This window comes from Serinus canaria, chromosome 27 (assembly GCF_022539315.1).
Source record: "Serinus canaria isolate serCan28SL12 chromosome 27, serCan2020, whole genome shotgun sequence".
Taxonomy (NCBI): domain Eukaryota; kingdom Metazoa; phylum Chordata; class Aves; order Passeriformes; family Fringillidae; genus Serinus; species Serinus canaria.
In genome coordinates this window covers 776,282-792,626 of record NC_066340.1, presented here as the reverse complement: position 1 = coordinate 792,626, position 16,345 = coordinate 776,282, and the positions used below count along the sequence as shown (strand labels likewise).

The 16,345-nt window shown below is 62.8% G+C and overlaps 3 protein-coding genes across 3 annotated transcripts; 2 read left to right on the top strand and 1 right to left on the bottom strand.

Annotated features, from left to right (window-relative positions):
- The first annotated feature begins 62 nt into the window (after window positions 1-62).
- Window positions 63-4,528, top strand: HDAC5 (histone deacetylase 5). The gene is made up of 7 exons (XM_050985754.1): window positions 63-181; window positions 259-356; window positions 1,341-1,459; window positions 1,545-1,678; window positions 1,887-1,971; window positions 2,084-2,237; window positions 3,094-4,528. The coding sequence occupies exons 3-7, from the start codon at window positions 1,351-1,353 to the stop codon at window positions 3,131-3,133; spliced, it is 522 nt and encodes a 173-aa protein (XP_050841711.1). The 5' UTR covers window positions 63-181; window positions 259-356; window positions 1,341-1,350; the 3' UTR covers window positions 3,134-4,528.
- A 278-nt stretch (window positions 4,529-4,806) lies between these two features.
- G6PC3 (glucose-6-phosphatase catalytic subunit 3) lies at window positions 4,807-9,383 on the bottom strand. Its single transcript, XM_050985753.1, has 7 exons — window positions 9,277-9,383; window positions 8,349-8,575; window positions 7,504-7,610; window positions 7,225-7,315; window positions 6,738-6,856; window positions 6,515-6,656; window positions 4,807-5,808 (listed from the first exon to the last, which is right to left on the bottom strand). Exons 1-7 carry the CDS (start codon window positions 9,292-9,294, stop codon window positions 5,457-5,459), a joined length of 1,056 nt encoding a protein of 351 aa, XP_050841710.1. The 5' UTR covers window positions 9,295-9,383; the 3' UTR covers window positions 4,807-5,456.
- A 107-nt stretch (window positions 9,384-9,490) lies between these two features.
- On the top strand, window positions 9,491-16,339 carry LSM12 (LSM12 homolog). Its single transcript, XM_050985757.1, has 4 exons — window positions 9,491-9,674; window positions 11,657-11,790; window positions 14,694-14,803; window positions 15,148-16,339. The coding sequence occupies exons 1-4, from the start codon at window positions 9,554-9,556 to the stop codon at window positions 15,956-15,958; spliced, it is 1,176 nt and encodes a 391-aa protein (XP_050841714.1). The 5' UTR covers window positions 9,491-9,553; the 3' UTR covers window positions 15,959-16,339.
- Window positions 16,340-16,345: the final 6 nt, after the last annotated feature.

Here is a 16,345-nt window from a genome sequence, read left to right as displayed (position 1 = left end):
GGCCTTGGGGTCCACATGGGTGGGTGTGGGGGGGTCCCTGACACACGGGTGCCCCCCCCAGGACATCCACCACGGGAATGGGACCCAGCAGGCCTTCTACAGCGACCCCCACGTGCTCTACATCTCCCTGCACCGCTACGACGACGGCAACTTCTTCCCGGGCAGCGGGGCCCCCGAGGAGGTACCGGGGGGAATTTGGGTGGGGGGTCCCTCTGTGCCCACCCTGGGCACGGGGGGGTGACCTGTGCCTGTGCCCAGGTGGGCAGCGGGCTGGGCGTGGGCTACAACATCAACATCGCCTGGACCGGCGGCGTGGACCCCCCGATCGGGGACGTGGAGTACCTGACAGCCTTCAGGTGGGGGGGCACGGCTGGGGGACCCCTGGGGAGGGGCTCCATGGCAGGGGGGGGCTCTGCCTTGGGGAATTCTGGTGTCCTGGGGGGGTTCCTGAGCCCTTGGGGGCAATTCCTGAGCCCCTGGGGGACTCTGTCCCATGGGAGGGGTCCCTGTGTCCTGGGGGAAGGGTCTCTGTGCAGTGGGGAGGGGTCCCTGCATCAGGGGGGGCTCTGGATGCTGGGAGGATCCCTGCACACCTTGGGAGGGGTCCCTGCAGACCTTGGGGGGTCCTGCACACCTTGGGAGGATCCCTGCACACCTTGGGGGGGTCCTGCAGACCTTGGGGGGTCCCTGGATGCTGGCAGGGTCCCTGCACACCTTGGGGGGGGGTCCCTGCAGACCTTGGGGGATCCCTGCACACCTTGGGGGGTCCCTGGATGCTGGGAGGGTCCCTGCACACCTTAGGGGGGTCCTGCAGACCTTGGGGGAATCCCTGCACACTTTGCGGGGTCCCTGCACACCTTGTGGGGTCCCTGCACACCTTAGGGGGGTCCTGCAGACCTTGGGGGAATCCCTGCACACCTTGCGGGGTCCCTGCACACCTTGTGGGGTCCCTGCACACCTTGGGGGGGGTCCTGCAGACCTTGGGGGGATCCCTGCACACTTTGCGGGGTCCCTGCACACCTTGTGGGGTCCCTGCACACCTTGGGGGGGTCCTGCAGACCTTGGGGGAATCCCTGCACACTTTGCGGGGTCCCTGCACACCTTGTGGGGTCCCTGCACACCTTGGGGGGGTCCTGCACACCTTGGGAGGATCCCTGCACACTTTGCGGGGATCCCTGCACACCTTGGGAGGATCCCTGCACACTTTGGGGGGTCCCTGCACACCTTAGGGGAGGGTCCCTGCTCTCTGTGGTGCTCCCCATGTCCTGGGGGGGGTGTCCCTGCCCTCCTGGGGGGCTCCCCCAGCCCTGGGGGGGGTCCCGAGCCGCCGCTGCCCCCAGGACGGTGGTGATGCCCATCGCCAACGAGTTCTCCCCGGACCTGGTGCTGGTCTCCGCTGGCTTCGACGCCGTCGAGGGCCACCTGTCCCCGCTCGGTGGCTACTCCGTCACCGCCAAGTGTGAGTGGGGTCTGGGGGCATCCCTGGGTGGGGGGAGACCCCGGCCTGGCTGCCCCTCACCCCGTGCCCGGTGCTCCCCCCCCAGGTTTCGGGCACCTGACGAAGCAGCTGATGATGCTGGCGGGGGGCCGGGTGGTGCTGGCGCTGGAGGGGGGACACGACCTGACGGCCATCTGCGACGCCTCCGAGGCCTGTGTCACCGCCCTGCTCGGCCTCGAGGTACAGGGGTCACCCCCGAGGGCCCCCCGAGCCCCCCAGCCCTTCCCCGGGGGCGTGCTGGGGCGCACACCCCGTGTCGTGCCTCAGTTTCCCCTCGTTGGTTGGTGAGGGGCTCCGGTCCCGTCCCTGCCGTGGCTTTGGGGGGGCTGGTGGCAGTTTGGGGGTGCTGGTGGCAGTTTGGGGGGGGCTGATGGGGTGTCCCCCCCAGCTGGAGCCCCTGGACCCGGCCCTGCTGCAGCAGAAGCCCAACGTGAACGCGGTGGCCACGCTGGAGAAGGTCATCGAGATCCAGAGTGAGCACGGGGACACGGCAGGTCCCCGAGGGGTTCCCGGGGCCGGTTCTGTCACTGGGGGACACGGGGGGACACTGCCAGCTCGGTCCCAGCCCTGTCACTGTCCCCGCAGGCCGGCACTGGGGCTCTGTCCGGCGCTTTGCCACCGCCGTGGGCCGCTCCCTGCTGGAGGCGCAGCGTGGGGACACCGAGGAGGCCGAGACGGTGACAGCCATGGCCCTGCTGTCCGTGGGTGCCGAGCGTGGCGGGGCGGAGCCACAGGCCAGGTACGGCCCGGGGACACGGGGGACACGGGGGGTGTGTGACAATGGGGGACACTGGGGGACACAGGGGCTGTGTGACAATGGGGGACACGGGGGGTGTGTGACAATGGGGGACACTGGGGGACAGAGGGGGGTGTGTGACAATGGGGACACTGGGGGGGTGTGTGACAATGGGGGACAATGGGGGACACAGGGGGTGTGTGACAATGGGGGACACTGGGGGGGGTGTGACACTGGGGGACATGGGAGGACATGGAGGGGGTGTGTGACATTGGGGGACACTGGGGACACAGGGGGCGTGTGACAATGGGGGACATGGTGGGAAGTGAATGGAGCCAGGTGTGACACCGGGGGGGACACAGAGGACACGGGGAGGGTGTGACACTGGGGGACAGTGGGGGACACGTCGGCTGTGTGACAATGGGGAACATGGTGGGAGGTGAATGGAGCCAGGTGTGACACTGGGGGACACAGGGGACATGGGGGGGAGTGTGACACTGGGGGACACAGGGGATAGGGAGGGACAAGGGGGACACGGGATGGGGGTGAATGGAGTCGGGTGTGGCACTGGGGGGGACACGAGGGACATGGAGAGGGTGTGACACTGGGGGACACGGGAGGGCATGACACAGGGGGACACAGGGGACACTGAGGGTGTGACACTGGGGGGGTGGGGACATGGGATGGGTGTGACACTGGTGGGGGGGGACACGGGGGAAGGGGTGTGAATGGACCCACATGTGACACCAGGGGGGACAAGGGGGACATGGGGGGGGTGGTGAATGGAGCCAGGTGTGACACTGGAGGGGACAAGTGTCCCTGGGGAGGGGTGACAGACACTTGTCCCTCCCCTGCCCAGGCCAGCAGAGGAGCCCATGGAGGCCGAGCCCACGCTCTGACCAACCCAAGGAACACCTGGAAAAGAAGAAAAAAACACAAACACACACACACAAAAAAAATCACAGTAAAAGGAAAAAAAAAAAAAAAATCCAAAACACACACAAAAAAAAAAAAACACTAAAAAAAAAAAAAAAGGACAAAAAAAAAAACAAAGGCAGAAATCGAAAGGAAAACCAGAAAAAAAGAGGAAAATATTTTCTTTTTCTATTAAAAAGAAGAGAAAAAACACAAAAAAAAAAAAAAAATCCCCCTGCCCATCCTGTGCCCCCGGCTCCCCGCGGTGTTTGCGGTCGTGTCTCTTGTGCAGCAGCAGTTCCACCAGCACCCCCTGTGTCCCCCTGTGTCCCCCCCATGTCCCCTGTGTCCCTCGGGTCCCCCCGGCGCTGCCCGGACTCCCCCGGGGCTCCTCCAGATTTTTTTTTAGGGTTTTTTCCTTATTTTCCCCCATTTTTCTGTGTCTCCCCCCCCTCGTTCCCTCCCTGGCTCTGGATCCATCCCCCCCTGGGGGAGGCGATGGGAAAATTCGTGCCTTTAAGTAAGTATATTTTTTTTTAATGCCTTAATTTCCCTTCATTTTGGGTTTTTCTTAATTTTCTTGGGTTTTTTATTTTCCCTTCGGCCTCCCCGTTCTGGACAGGGACAGGAGACAAAGGGATGAGCCCTGTCCCCAACCTGTCACTTTGTCACCCCTTTGTTGGGATCAAATTTATCCTTAGAGGAGAGGGAAAAACAAACAAAAAAAAAAACAAAAAGAGAGAAAAAAAAAAAGAGGAAAAACCACTTTATTTTCCTGTTTTGTCACCAGCCAGAGGGGCCTCGGAGCAATTTTAGCTTTAAAAGAGAGAAAGCCACCCAACCCCCCCCAAAAAAAAAGGGATATAATTTTATTACAGATGGATTATTTAATAGTATTTTTTTAATGGGGGGGTGGAGGGGGGGACTGGGACAGGGACAGCGCGTCGTGGGTTAAATTATTCCGGGGGTGGGGGGGGAATTTGGGGTGGTCCCAAATTAGGACAGAGGGCTAAGGTTGTCCTTGTCACCTCTCCTGGGGGGTGGGAGGGATTAGGGTGAGGAAAGGGGAGGGGGATCGGGCGTGTCCCCAATTTTGGGGACACCCCGAGTGTGGTGGGGGTTCCCCATCCCAGGAGAGGGAAACGCCTCTGGATTTGGGGCAGGGGGAGGAGGAGGAGGAGGAGGAGGAGGGTCTCCGGCCCCCCGGCAGCGTGCCCGGCTTGCTTTGGGCTGGTGTCCCCGCCCCGCCCCGCCGTGTGTCCCCCGTGTCCCCCCCGGTCCCGTCCGTCCCCGCTCACGCTCGCTCTGGGTCTCGGTTCAGTATTTTGTAAGATGTCACCGATGTTCGTCCTTGTATAAATAAACTGTTTCTGGCAATACCCGCCGGGCCCGCTGCCTTTGGGGGTGCTGGGGGTGTCCCTGTGTCCCTTACCCTGTCCTTGTGTCCCTTACCCTGTCCTTGTGTCCCTTTCCCTGCCCCCTTCTCCCCGCCGTATCCCCACGTGCCTCAGTTTCCCCAAGAAGCGCGAGGAGGGGGGGTCCCCTTTGTCACCCCCGGGCTCGGGGGGGGGGGGGGGCCTCTGTCCCCGCTGTCCCCACCCCCCCACCCCCCCCTCCCGGCTCTGTCCGTGTCCCCCCGCAGCACTCGGGGCCCGGCTCGGTTCTGGCGCTTTATTTGGTTCCAAACGGGGGCGGCCCCGCACACAACGGGGTGAGGGGGGGTCCCGGCGGGCCGGGGGGGGGTCCCATCCCTACTACAGAGGGGACAGCACAGCTGGGGACAGCTGGGGACAGCTGGGGAGGGGGTGGCAGCTCAGTGTCCCCGGGCCGGGGCTGTCCCTGGGCTGTGTCCCCAGACCCCACTGGGCACGGGCCACCCCCAGCTCTGCCCCCAGGGGGTCAGGGACCCTCTACCCGGGGTGAGGGGGGGTCCCTGGGGCAGGTGAGGGTGAGCATGAACCGGGACACCTGCTCAGTTTGGGGGGAAGGAGTGAGAGGGTGGACTGGGAACAGAGCAGAAACCCCCCACTCAATTTGGGGGTCCTGGGGGGAAGGAGTGTGAGAGTGAACCGGGAGCAGAGCAGGGCCCCCCACTCAATTTGGGGGTCCCTGGAGGAAAGGGAGGGTGAGGATGAACTGGGACAGGAGTGGGGACCCCCTACTCGATTTCAGGGTCCCTGGGACAAAAGGAGTGTGAGAATGAACCGGCAACAGAGCAGACACCCCCTACTCAATTTGGGGGTCCCTGGGACAGCTGGAGACGAACTGGGAGCAGATCCCCCCCACTCCCCGATATTGGGGGAGGGTCTAGGGGGTTGCCCGGAGCCGCCGGAGGGTGAGGATGAGCTGGGGCAGGAGGGAGCCCACCAGCACGGGCCCCAGGGTGTAGCGAGCACCCACGTTCAGGTACCACAGGGCGGAGTCGCCGCTCTTGGGCAGTTTGTGCAGCATGTCCAGGGCCAGCAGCCCCAGCGTGGCGCTGCCCAGGGGAGGCTCCAGCACCTGCAGCTCCTCGGCGGCTCGGCGGCTCAGGGGGTGCCGGGCAGCCAGGGCCAGCCCCAGGGCGCTGCTGCTCACCCGGCACAGCGAGGACCAGGGCCGAGTCTCCGGCCGCAGCCAGGACGGCTCCGAGCAGCGGGCGCTGGCCCGGCGGAGGGACCTGCGGGGGGAGCGTGGGGGATTGGGGTGTGCCCACCCCCCTCCCCAAAGCGCTCGGGGGGCACATCCATGGCAGCCCGGGGGCAGATCCCTGTGGTTTGTCCCAAAAACACTCCAGGCAGCAGATTGCTGGGGGTGCATCCCTCCAGCCTGGAGGGCTGCTCCATGGGGATACCCCCTCCCTGGTGGGCACATCTCTGGGGGACCCCCCGACACCCCAGAAGGGTGATCCCTGTGACACACCTGTCCTCCTGTCACACTCCTGTCCCCCTGTGACACCCCAGAAGGCTGATCCCCATGACACACCTGACCTCCTGTCACACTCCTGTCCCCCTGTGACACCCCTTTCCCCCTGTGACACTCCTGTCCCCCGTGACACCCCTGTCACACCCCTTTTCCCACAGGACCCCTCTGTCCCCTGTCACACCCCTTTTCCCCTGTGACACCCCTGTCCCCCCATGACACCCCTTTTCCCCTGTGACACCCCTGTCCCCATGACATCCCTTTTCCCACAGGACCCCTCTGTCCCCTGTGACACCCCTGTCCCCATGACACCCCTGTCCCCCCGTGACACCCCTGTCCCCCCGTGACACCTCTGTCCCCATGACACCCCTTTTCCCCTGTGACACCCCTGTCCCCCCCGGACACCCCTGTCCCCCCTGTGACACCTCTGTCCCCCCGTGACACCCCTGTCCCCAGGCTCTCACCAGTCCAGGTCCAGCCCCGCGGCCGTGGCCAGCCCGTGCAGGGCCAGCGCGCTCAGGAGCAGCCCCAGAGCCGTCAGCAGGAAGAAACGAACCTTGAGGAAGTTGGGGGGCCAGCGCTGCAGCCCCCAGCCCAGAGCCATCCCTGGCGGCGGGGACAGGCGGGGTTGGCACTGGCATGGACTGGGAAGGGGCTCCGGGGAAGGGGCTGGGGCGCCCCCCTCACCTGCCAGGGAGCCGGAGATCACCTGGTGGGGGAAGTGGGCCAGCACGAAGATGCGGGAGAGCCCCATGGCCACCAGCAGGAGGATGTAGAGCAGGAACGGGATCAGCTTCAGCAGCCGGCTGGAGGGGAACGGGGTCAGCGGGGTGGGAAGGGGGAAAGCACAGCTGAAGGGGGCAACAAAAGGTCCTGGGGGGCTTTCAGGGGGTCTCACAGCCTCCTCCCGAGCTGCCAGGGAGGGATGTGTCCCCCTCGAGCTGCTCTGCTGGGAGGGATCCTAATCACCCTCCAGGGGTGCTGCCCACTGATCAGGGGTCCCACATCCACCCCCTCTTCCCACAGGTGCTCTGGAAGCTTCCAAGGGATGGGGTCTCCATCCCGGGACCCCTCCCCTGCCTGCTCCCCGAGGGTTCTGCCCCACATCCCACCCCCGTGTTCCCACAGAGGCTCAGAGCACTCCCCAGCGCTGCCCTGCCCATCCCAGACTCACCTGCGGGTGTACCTGGACATCGCCTTGCTCAGGGCGGTGACAATCGGCCACAGGGCCGCCCCCAGGATCATGCAGTGGCCCGAGGGGCTCCCTGGAGGATGAAGCACAGGGGGGCTGTGGGGAGCACGTCCCGGCAGCAGGAGAGCTGGCAATGTGCAGCCCAACCCTTCCCCGCTGCTCAGGAGTGGATTTTCCCACCTCCAGCCCAGCGTTCCCACATGGATGGGGCTCCTGGGGCTCCTCCCCGGGGATCCCGGAGCTGCTCGAGCTGGGACTCACCCGGTCCTGTCTCACAGGTGGCGGGGAACTGGCGCAGAGGGAGCTGCTCCCGCTCAGACAGCCCCGACTCGTGGATCCACCAGTACGGGCGTTCCCCGAACAGGAACCTGCGGCAGGGACAGCAGGGGGCGGTGGGAGAGAGCCCAGGGAGCCGGGCAGGATCCCTGCAGCCCTGGCACCCAGCAGGGCAGGATCCCTGCAGCCCTGGCACCCAGCAGGGCAGGATCCCTGCAGCCCTGGGATCCAGGAAGGCAGGATCCTGCAGCCCATCCCAGGATTTCCAGGAGAGCAGGATCCCTGCAGCCCATCCTGTATGATCTAGCAGGGCAGGATCCCTGCAGCCCATCCCTGGCACCCAGCAGGGCAGGATCCCTGCAGCCCTGGGATCCAGGAAGGCAGGATCCTGCAGCCCATCCCAGGATTTCCAGGAGAGCAGGATCCCTGCAGCCCATCCTGTATGACCCAGCAGGGCAGGATCCCTGCAGCCCTGGGATCCAGGAAGGCAGGATCCTGCAGCCCATCCCAGGATTTCCAGGAGAGCAGGATCCCTGCAGCCCATCCTGTATGATCTAGCAGGGCAGGATCCCAGCAGCCCATCCCAGAATAATCCCATCTCCAGGGATGAAGCCACAGAGGATCAGGATCCCCTGCCAGTCCTGCTGCCTCCCAGGCTTTTCACTGCAAGGAATTCCTGGCAGATTCTCAGGGCAGCTCGGGTGACCCTGGGGAATGCCACAGGCAGGGAGTCTGTGCCCAGGATGCCACAGGCAGGGAGTTTGTGCCCAGAATGCCACAGGCAGGGCACAGGGAGTGTCCCAATGCCACCCTCCACGTGCCCCCCTCACCACTTGAGGACCACGTTGAGCCACTCGGCCACCAGGGCGATCCAGAGGACCATGAGGGACACGTGCTCGTCCAGGCCGCGGGCCAGCGGGAAGCAGACGGTGTAGATGGAGTTGGGGTCCAGCTGGGAGGTCAGCAGGAGCCAGAACTGCTCCAGCCAGGGCGGCCCAGCCTGCAGGGCCACGGCGGCGTGGATGCCAGCCTCGTGCAGGGCATCCATGGCACTGGGCTGGGATACAGCAGGGAGGTCAGCCCCGGGCACAGATCCCCAGGAATCCCTTGGGGACAGCAGGGGAGGTGGCTGGATCCCCAGGAATCCCTTGGGGACAGCAGGGGAGGTGGCTGGATCCCCAGGAATCCCTTGGGGACAGCAGGGAAGGTGGCTGGATCCCCAGGAATCCCTTGGGGACAGGGTGGGAGGTGGCTGGATCCCCAGGAATCCCTTGGGGAGGTGGCTGGATCCTTAGGAATCCCTTGGCACTGGCTCAGGCAGTCATTCACCCCTTGAAGTTTGCCCACAAATGACTCCCAGATTTCTGCCCGAGGGCAGAGCACACCTTGTGGCTCAGAGATGGGGGCCAGGGCAGAATCCCAGGGGGTTGGTGTGGGATTTCCTGGAGAAGGTGAGATGCTCCAAAGAGCCACCACTTCCCTAGGCTTTCCCTTAGAAACCTCCTGGGTCTCCTGTGGTGATTCTGCAGAGGGCCTGGGCTCTCCCTGGAGCCACCCTTGGTTTTCCTTGGCGTTTTCCCGGGATCTCCCTAAGGAGGGTCTTGGGCCTCCCTGGGGTCCCTCCGGGCCTCCCTGTGCTCTCAGGCCCGAGGCCTCCCTGGGGTCTCCCTACATCAGACCCGCGGCCTGCCCATCCCCAACAGCAGCCTCTGAGCCTCCCGGTGGCGCTGCCCACCCCCCGGTACCGGCGGGAGGTACCTGAGGGGGGGGCTCCATCCCGGGGACCCCTCAAAACTCCCTCCCGCCGCTCTCAGCGCCCTCTTCCGCCTACACTTCCCATCACTTCCCGCGGGGCGGCGCGCTACGGCGGACCGGGAGGGACAAACCGCTACCGGGCTGGGATCAGCCAATCAAAGTGCGGGGCGGAGCAGATCGGCGGGGCGGAGCGCCAATCCCCGCCCTCGCTGCCGCGCGGCCCCGCCCCCGCCGCGCCTGGCCGAGGCGAGCGGAGCCGCGGGCGCTGCGGGCGGACAAGATGGCGGCGCCGGGCGAGTACTTCAGCGTGGGCAGCCAGGTGTCCTGCCGCACCTGCCAGGAGCAGCGCCTCCAGGGCGAGGTCGTCGCCTTCGACTACCCCAGCAAGATGCTGGCGCTCAGTATCCACCCGCCCGCGCCTCGCCGCGCTGGTCCCGGCCCCGGCGCGGCCCGCTCGGGCCTCTGCGGCCCGCCCGATGAGGAGGGGGGGGGGGCGGGAGGGAGGGAGGGGAAAGGGGGGAAGGAGGGGAGGGGGTGTGAGGGGATCGAGGTGGGCGGCGACAGGGAGTGGTCTGAGGGGCTGCGGGAGACCCCCGGGGGAGAGGGGGGAGCGGGGAGTCGGCTCGGGAGGTTTTGGGGGAATTGGGGAGGTTTGTGTTGGGGTGAGTGAGGGGATTGGGGAGCTCGGTGTGCGGGGATTGGGGCGATTGTAACGGGGGGAGTGGGGGATTGAGGAACCCCGCGCTGGGGAGAATGGGGGAGTTGGGGGGTCTTGTAATGGGTGAATGGGATGTGGGGTGTCCTGTAGGGAGATTTTGGGGCGAGTGAGGAGGTTTGTTTCGGGGGGATTGGGGAGCCTGTGTTAGGAGGAATGGGGGGATTGGAGGCCCCTTTTTGGGGTGAATGGGGGATGGAGGGTTCCTGTATTATAAAGAGCTTTTGGGGGGGTGTGGGGGGCTGTGTACTGGTTTGAATGGGGGGAGAGAGAGCACCCAGTTTTGGGGAGAATACGGGGGGACTGTGGTGTCCTGGAGATTTTTGGGGAGGGTAGTGAGGAACCTGTAGTGGGGTGAGTGGGGGTGTGGCATTCACTATGGGGGGGGTTGGGGAGCCTTGTATTGGGGTGAGTGGGGGCAGTGGGGTGTTCTCTGCCCCCCCCCCAGTGTGAACATCCATGGATATGGTTTTGTTTGGGATCTGCAAGGAAAGGGAAAAGCCAAGGGCTGTTGGGAAGCAGGGGAGGGTCCCAGGAGATGGGGGAAGGTGAATGCTCAGCTCAGGGCTGCCGTTGGAGTTCTGGGGGGCCAGGGGTGAGTTCTGAAGGGAATGAGGAGCTTGGAGAGGGTTTTGTGGCTGGGGCTGTGGGAAACACAACAGGAAAAGGCCCCCTGGGTGCCTGGGATGTGATAGGAGCCAGGGGAGCTCCAGGTCCCCACTAGAGGCAGCAGGAAAGTCCCAGAGGGTCCAACAGGTCACTCAGTGCTGCTTGTCAGCCCCACAGAGGGCTGAGCCTGCCCTTCCCAAAGTCCAGCTGTTCCTGCCACAGCTGGGGTGCTCCAGCTCATCCCCCAAAGGGGGAGACTGGAATTTCCTGGCTTTCTGCTCATCACTGAGAGGTGTTTTTTAGGAAAGGCTCCACCTTGTGCTCAGGGGGGCTGGGAGAGGAACAGGGACTTCCATGAGGATCTCTTCCAGGGGGAGATGGTGTTGGCATGGAAGAGGCTCTCTATGCTGTGCTCCATCCATCCATCCATCCATCCATCCATCCATCCATCCATCCATCCATCCATCCATCCATCCATCCATCCATCCATCCATCCATCCATCCATCCATCCATCCATCCATCCATCCATCCATCCATCCATCCATCCATCCATCCATCCATCCATCCATCCATCCATCCATCCTCATGGGAGCAGAGGAATTGTGTAGGAATCCCTGTCAGCTCTGGAAGGAGTGGGGGTTTTTTAGGGGGTCATTCCCAACAGCAATACCAATAACCAACCCTGTGTGTCCCTTTCCTGGGAATTCCCTTCCTTCCAGAACAGGGAATGCTCCCTGGGATGCTGCTGCCTGCAGGAGGAAAAGAGTTTTGGTGGGAAAAGTGCAAATTTGGTGGTGCTGGTTCAGGCCAGTGGTGGTGGTGGGTTGGTGCTGGTGGAGCAGGACTGGAGAGCTCAATCTGGAGTTGGGATAGACCAGGCTCTGCACCAAACAGCTGCAAAGGGAGATGAGTGAGATGGGAACTCTGATGATCCCAAGTAGGAACAAGGCAGCAGAGGAGCTTCCCACAAACCCAACCTTCTCCTGGTTCATTCCTGGGCCGTGTCCCACCTATAAAAACCACTGTCTGGATTTGTTTTCCTTAATGCCCTCCTCCAGAATGCCCCTCTTCCAGTGGCAAGCCCAACCACGCAGACATCCTGCTCGTAAACTTACAGTACGTGTCAGAAGTGGAAATAATCAATGACCGCACGGAAACGCCTCCCCCTTTAGCCTCCCTCAACGTCAGCAAGGTGAGAGAGCCCCTCCTCAGCAGGGATCCCCCCAAAATCCTGCAGGGATCCAGCAGGATTCACTGCTGGAGCTGCTCCCAGCGCCGCTTCCCAGAGTTCCATCCTGGATCTGGGGTTTGGTGATTTGGCTCTGGGTTTTACCACTTTGGGCTCTGGATTTTGGCAGCTGGGGCCCTGGATCTTGTTGGGTTTAGGGTGTGGGTTTTTGGCATTCAGGGCCTGGTTTTTGGGTGGTTTTGGGGCCTGGATTTTATGTCTGGATTTTTGGCATTTGGGGACATGGATTGTGGTATTTTTGGGGTCTAAGGTGATTTTGTTTTGGGGCTTGCATTTTGAGGGGTTTGGAGCCTGGGTTTTGGTAGTGTTTGGGGTCTGGACGATGCTATTTTGGATCTGGATTTTGGCATTTTGGAGTGCACAGGAGGGGTAAAGATGAAAACTCACAAAGGGGAACTCCTGGAATTCTGAGGAATTGCTTTTCATCCATCCTGGAATGGGATCACTGCCCGTTCCCAGTGAGGTGAAAAACGGGGAAGGTGACCCCGAGCCCTCGGTGCTGGGATGAATCCAGGTGTGGGGTGCTCAGTTGTCACCTCCTTGTCCCACAGGGACACCTCTCCTGGGGCTTCATGCCACACAGGTGGCACCAGCTGGGTGCCATCCCCTCCTGGGTCCCTTCCCAATGGATTAACACATCCAAGGTCTCAGATGGCACAGCTGCCACCAAGATGTGACCATTGGCAGTCACTGCAGCGAGTGACATGGCTGGGAGCTCAGCCTGAGGGGAACCCCCCCCAGGAATTCCAGTGCTCCCTTTGGGGAGCCCCCTCAGGAATTCCAGTGCTCCCTTTGGGGATCCCCCTCAGGAATTCCAGTGCTCACTTTGGAAAGCCCCCTCAGGAATTCCAGTGCTCATTTCAGGGATCCCCCCCAGGAATTCCAGTGCTCACTTTGGGGAGCCCCCTCAGGAATTCTAGTGCTCCCTTTGGGGAGCCCCCTCAGGCATTCCAGTGCTCATTTCAGGGATCCCCCTCAGGAATTCCAGTGCTCATTTCAGGGACCCCCCCCCAGGAATTCCAGTGCTCCCTTTGGTCTTTTCCAGCATCCCAGAATTGTGGGTTTGGATTTGGGGAAGTGACAGATGCAGTTGGGTTGGAAAGGGGCTGTTCCAGTGGCAGGAGGGCACTTCTGTGGGCTCTGCCCCACATCCCCATGGGGGGCTCAGGCAGGCTGGGCTGGGCTGGGAGAAGGAGGTGTGAGCACATGGGAGTGCTGGTGGCACTCCAGGGAACCCAGAGAGTTGGGGACTTTGGGGGCACCCCTGTCCCACGGGGCTGGCACTCACCCAAGGACCTTGGCACAGCCATCCGGTGCCATTCCAGGGAGATTTTGGAGGGATCCCCTTGATTTCCCCAGCCTGTTGGCACCCAGGTGGCATGAGGGGGGACCCTGGCATGGCCCTGGCACGAACCTTGGTGGCCCCCACAGTCCCTCCTTGCCTGGTGCAGTGAATTCCTACCCATTGCTGAGGTGTGTGCAGGGAACTCCTCAGAATTCTGGGATCCAGGGGGGTCCAGGGGCTGGAGCTGCAGGGCTGAGCCATCTCCTCTTGGGATGGGCAAGGGAGGGCTCACCTGCTGCAGGGGGCTGATGGGCACAGGGATGGATCCCGTGGGAATGCTGGGGTGCTGCTCTGGCACCTCTCCAGGGGTTCCAGTCACCTCCTGGTGGCCTCTTGTCAGGGCTGTCCCCAAGTCTGGATGCAGCAGCTGCAGGAGGAGCATCCCAAGGCCTGGGACAGAGGGGATCTAAACCTCAGGCTGGGGAAGGGGGATCTGCTCAGGGAGGACATGGCAGAGGGGATTCCCAGGGCTCTGTCCCACAATTCCAGCCCATCCCAGTGTGGTGGAGGGGGGGTTCCCACTTCTCCAGCCTTGTGGCAGCCCCCCTGGAGGGGTGAGGGGCTGTGGCACCCCAGGGAAGGGTGTGGGGTGCAGGGAAGTTCCTGTGGAACGTTGTGCCTGGTTTGGAAGCCTGGCTGATGGTCTTGGAGAGAGCCATTCCCACATGGAACGGGGTGGGTGGCTTGTGAGGGTGAGGAAGGCTCCTGTCCCTGCTGAGGCATTCAGGGAGCACATCCCAGTGCTCCTGCCACCAAGAGGGGACTTGGGATGGCTGGGAGAGGGACTCCTGTCCCTCAGGAGTGTCCCCAGTCAGAGGGAGCTTGGGCTTTCCATCCTCAGAGGGGCTTTGGAAGGGGTGAAACCCCCTCAGCCAGCAGCAGGAAGCCAGAGCAGCTCTGGGTGTGCTCCCAGGAGGCTCCAGGAGGAGGAAGAGGAGGGATGATGCTGGTGTGGCTCCTCCACTGCGGCAGCTCCAGCCAGGAAAAGGCAGCTGGTCCAAGGCTGCTGCCTCCAGGCTCTGCTTCCTTCTCCTCCCACATCCATGGGATGCAACATGGGGGAGGCCAGGGTCGGGGTTTTCCATCTCTATTCCAGCACCCTGTGTGTAATCACACCTCCCCACACACGGATGCGACTCCCAGATAACCAATTCTGGTTAATTTTTGGGAGCAAACCAATTGCTGCAGGCTAAAGTTGCTGCTACTCCTGCGTGGAGCATTTACTGCCAGCGTGTTGGGTGTTCCAGGCTCCTCTTCCCCATCTCCATCCCAAGTGAACTGAGTAGTGAGGGGGGTTCAAATGCCAGAATTAATTCAGAAAAGGCAAAGGGGCAGGGGGATGTGAGAAGATGACACCACCATCCCCCAAATCTCTGGGGGAAGGCCCTGGCAGTGGTGAGGGTGCCTCCAAAGGGGAATTTAGGCTGGGATCACAAGGGGCAGAGCCATATCTGTCCCCTCAGTGCTCCCAGCCCAGCTCCCTGTCCCTGTGTTTCCCCAGCTTGCCAACAAAGCACGGACGGAGAAGGAGGAGAAGATGAGCCAGGCGTATGCAATTAGTGCTGGTGTCTCTCTGGAGGGGCAGCAGCTCTTCCAGACCATCCATAAGACGTAAGTGCCCACCCAGGGGGTCCCTAGTGCCCACCCCGGGGTCCCCAGTGCCCACCCAGGGGTCCCCAGGTTCCTTTTTGGAGTCCCCCACAGCCTTTTTGGGGGATTGCCATCACTGGGTCCCTCAGGTTTGCCCTGGAATGTTCTGGTGTGTCCTGGATGGGATCCTCAGGGATAGGAGGGAGGCTCCCTGCCTGCTCCCTGCCCTGCCTGGCACATCCCACCCCCCTGGGGTCTCACCCCTCTCCAGTGACCGGGGAGGCTCTTTGCCCCCTCAGTGGGACACAGGCCCATCCCGGGGGTGCAGTGGTGGCATTCCCTGATGCCATTGTCCCTCCCCTCAGCATTAAGGACTGTAAATGGCAGGAGAAGAACATAGTTGTGATGGAAGAAGTCGTCATTGCCCCTCCATACCAGGTGGAGAACTGTAAAGGCAAAGAGGGGAGCGCCCTGAGCCACGTACGCAAAATAGTGAGTGTGGGCTGGGGACACTGGGAGGGTGGCACGTCCTGGGAGGGTGGCACCTGCTGGGGGACAGCCAGGAGTCTCTCCTGGCATCCCCTTCCCTCTCCAGATCCCCCTGACACCCTTTTTGAGTCGTGTGTTCAGAATGGTGAGCAGGGGTTGGGGACGCTGGAAGGACTGGGTGGGTGTCACCTCCCTGGGGACACCTTTCCTTACTTGGCCTTCAGCCACTCCTGGGGCTCCCCAGCCCTTCCTGGCATTCTCCAGTCCCTCCTGGGGTTCTCCAGCCCCTCCTTTCTTGGCCTCCACCTCCTCCAGCGTTCTCCAGCTCCTCCTGGTGTTCTCCAGCCACTCCTGGGGCTCCCCAGCCCTTCCTGGCATTCTCCAGTCCCTCCTGGTGTTCTCCATTCCCTCCTTTCTTGGCCTCCACCTCCTCCAGGGGTTCTCCAGCCCTTCCTGACAGCCCCTTGTGGGGTTCTCCAGCCCCTCTTTCCTTGGCCTCCACCCTCTTCTGAGGCTCCCCAGCCCCTCCAGTCCCTTCTTTCTTGCACTCCAGCGCCTCCTGGGGTTCTCCAGCCCCTCTTTGCTTGGCCTCCAGTTCCTCCAGGGGTTCTCCAACCCTTCCTGGCCTTCTCCAGTCCCTCCTGTGGTTCTCCAGCCCCTCTTTCCTTGGCCTCCAGCCTCTTCTGAGGCTTCCCAGCCCCTTCTGGTGTTCTCCAGTCCCTTCTTTCTTGCACTCTCGCCCCTCCAGGGGTTCTCCAGCCCCTCCAGGGGTTCCCCAGCCCCTCCTTGTTTGGCCTCCAGCCCCTCCTGGGCTTCTCCACCTCCTCCAGGGGTTCTCCAGCTCCTCCTGGGGTTCTCCAGCCCTTCCTGGCCTTCTCCAGTCCCTCCGGTGGTTCTCCAGCCCCTCTTTGCTTGGCCACCAGCCCCTCCAGGGGTTCTCCAGTCCCTCCTTTCTTGCACTCCATCCCCTCCTGGAGTTCTCCAGCCCCTCCTTTCTTGCACTCCATCCCCTCCTGTGGCTCCCCAGCCCCCGCTGGGCACCGTCCCTTCCCTGAACCCCTCGGTGCCCCCCTT

What these genes read in the sequence shown, in the direction of transcription:
- HDAC5 (XM_050985754.1), top strand. Translation starts at nt 1,351, where the DNA reads ATGCCCATCGCCAACGAGTTCTCCCCGGACCTGGTGCTGGTCTCCGCT. An exon ending in CCGCCCTGCTCGGCCTCGAG is followed by an intron (nt 1,679 to 1,886) that starts GTACAGGGGTCA and finishes TGTCCCCCCCAG; the next exon opens with CTGGAGCCCCTGGACCCGGC. An exon ending in GAAGGTCATCGAGATCCAGA is followed by an intron (nt 1,972 to 2,083) that starts GTGAGCACGGGG and finishes CTGTCCCCGCAG; the next exon opens with GCCGGCACTGGGGCTCTGTC.
- LSM12 (XM_050985757.1), top strand. Translation starts at nt 9,554, where the DNA reads ATGGCGGCGCCGGGCGAGTACTTCAGCGTGGGCAGCCAGGTGTCCTGC. An exon ending in CAGCAAGATGCTGGCGCTCA is followed by an intron (nt 9,675 to 11,656) that starts GTATCCACCCGC and finishes GCCCTCCTCCAG; the next exon opens with AATGCCCCTCTTCCAGTGGC. An exon ending in CCTCCCTCAACGTCAGCAAG is followed by an intron (nt 11,791 to 14,693) that starts GTGAGAGAGCCC and finishes GTGTTTCCCCAG; the next exon opens with CTTGCCAACAAAGCACGGAC.
- G6PC3 (XM_050985753.1), bottom strand. An exon ending in ATGTCCAGGTACACCCGCAG is followed by an intron (nt 6,857 to 7,224) that starts GTGAGTCTGGGA and finishes GTTCCCCTCCAG; the next exon opens with CCGGCTGCTGAAGCTGATCC. An exon ending in GCGGGGCTGGACCTGGACTG is followed by an intron (nt 5,809 to 6,514) that starts GTGAGAGCCTGG and finishes CTCCCCCCGCAG; the next exon opens with GTCCCTCCGCCGGGCCAGCG.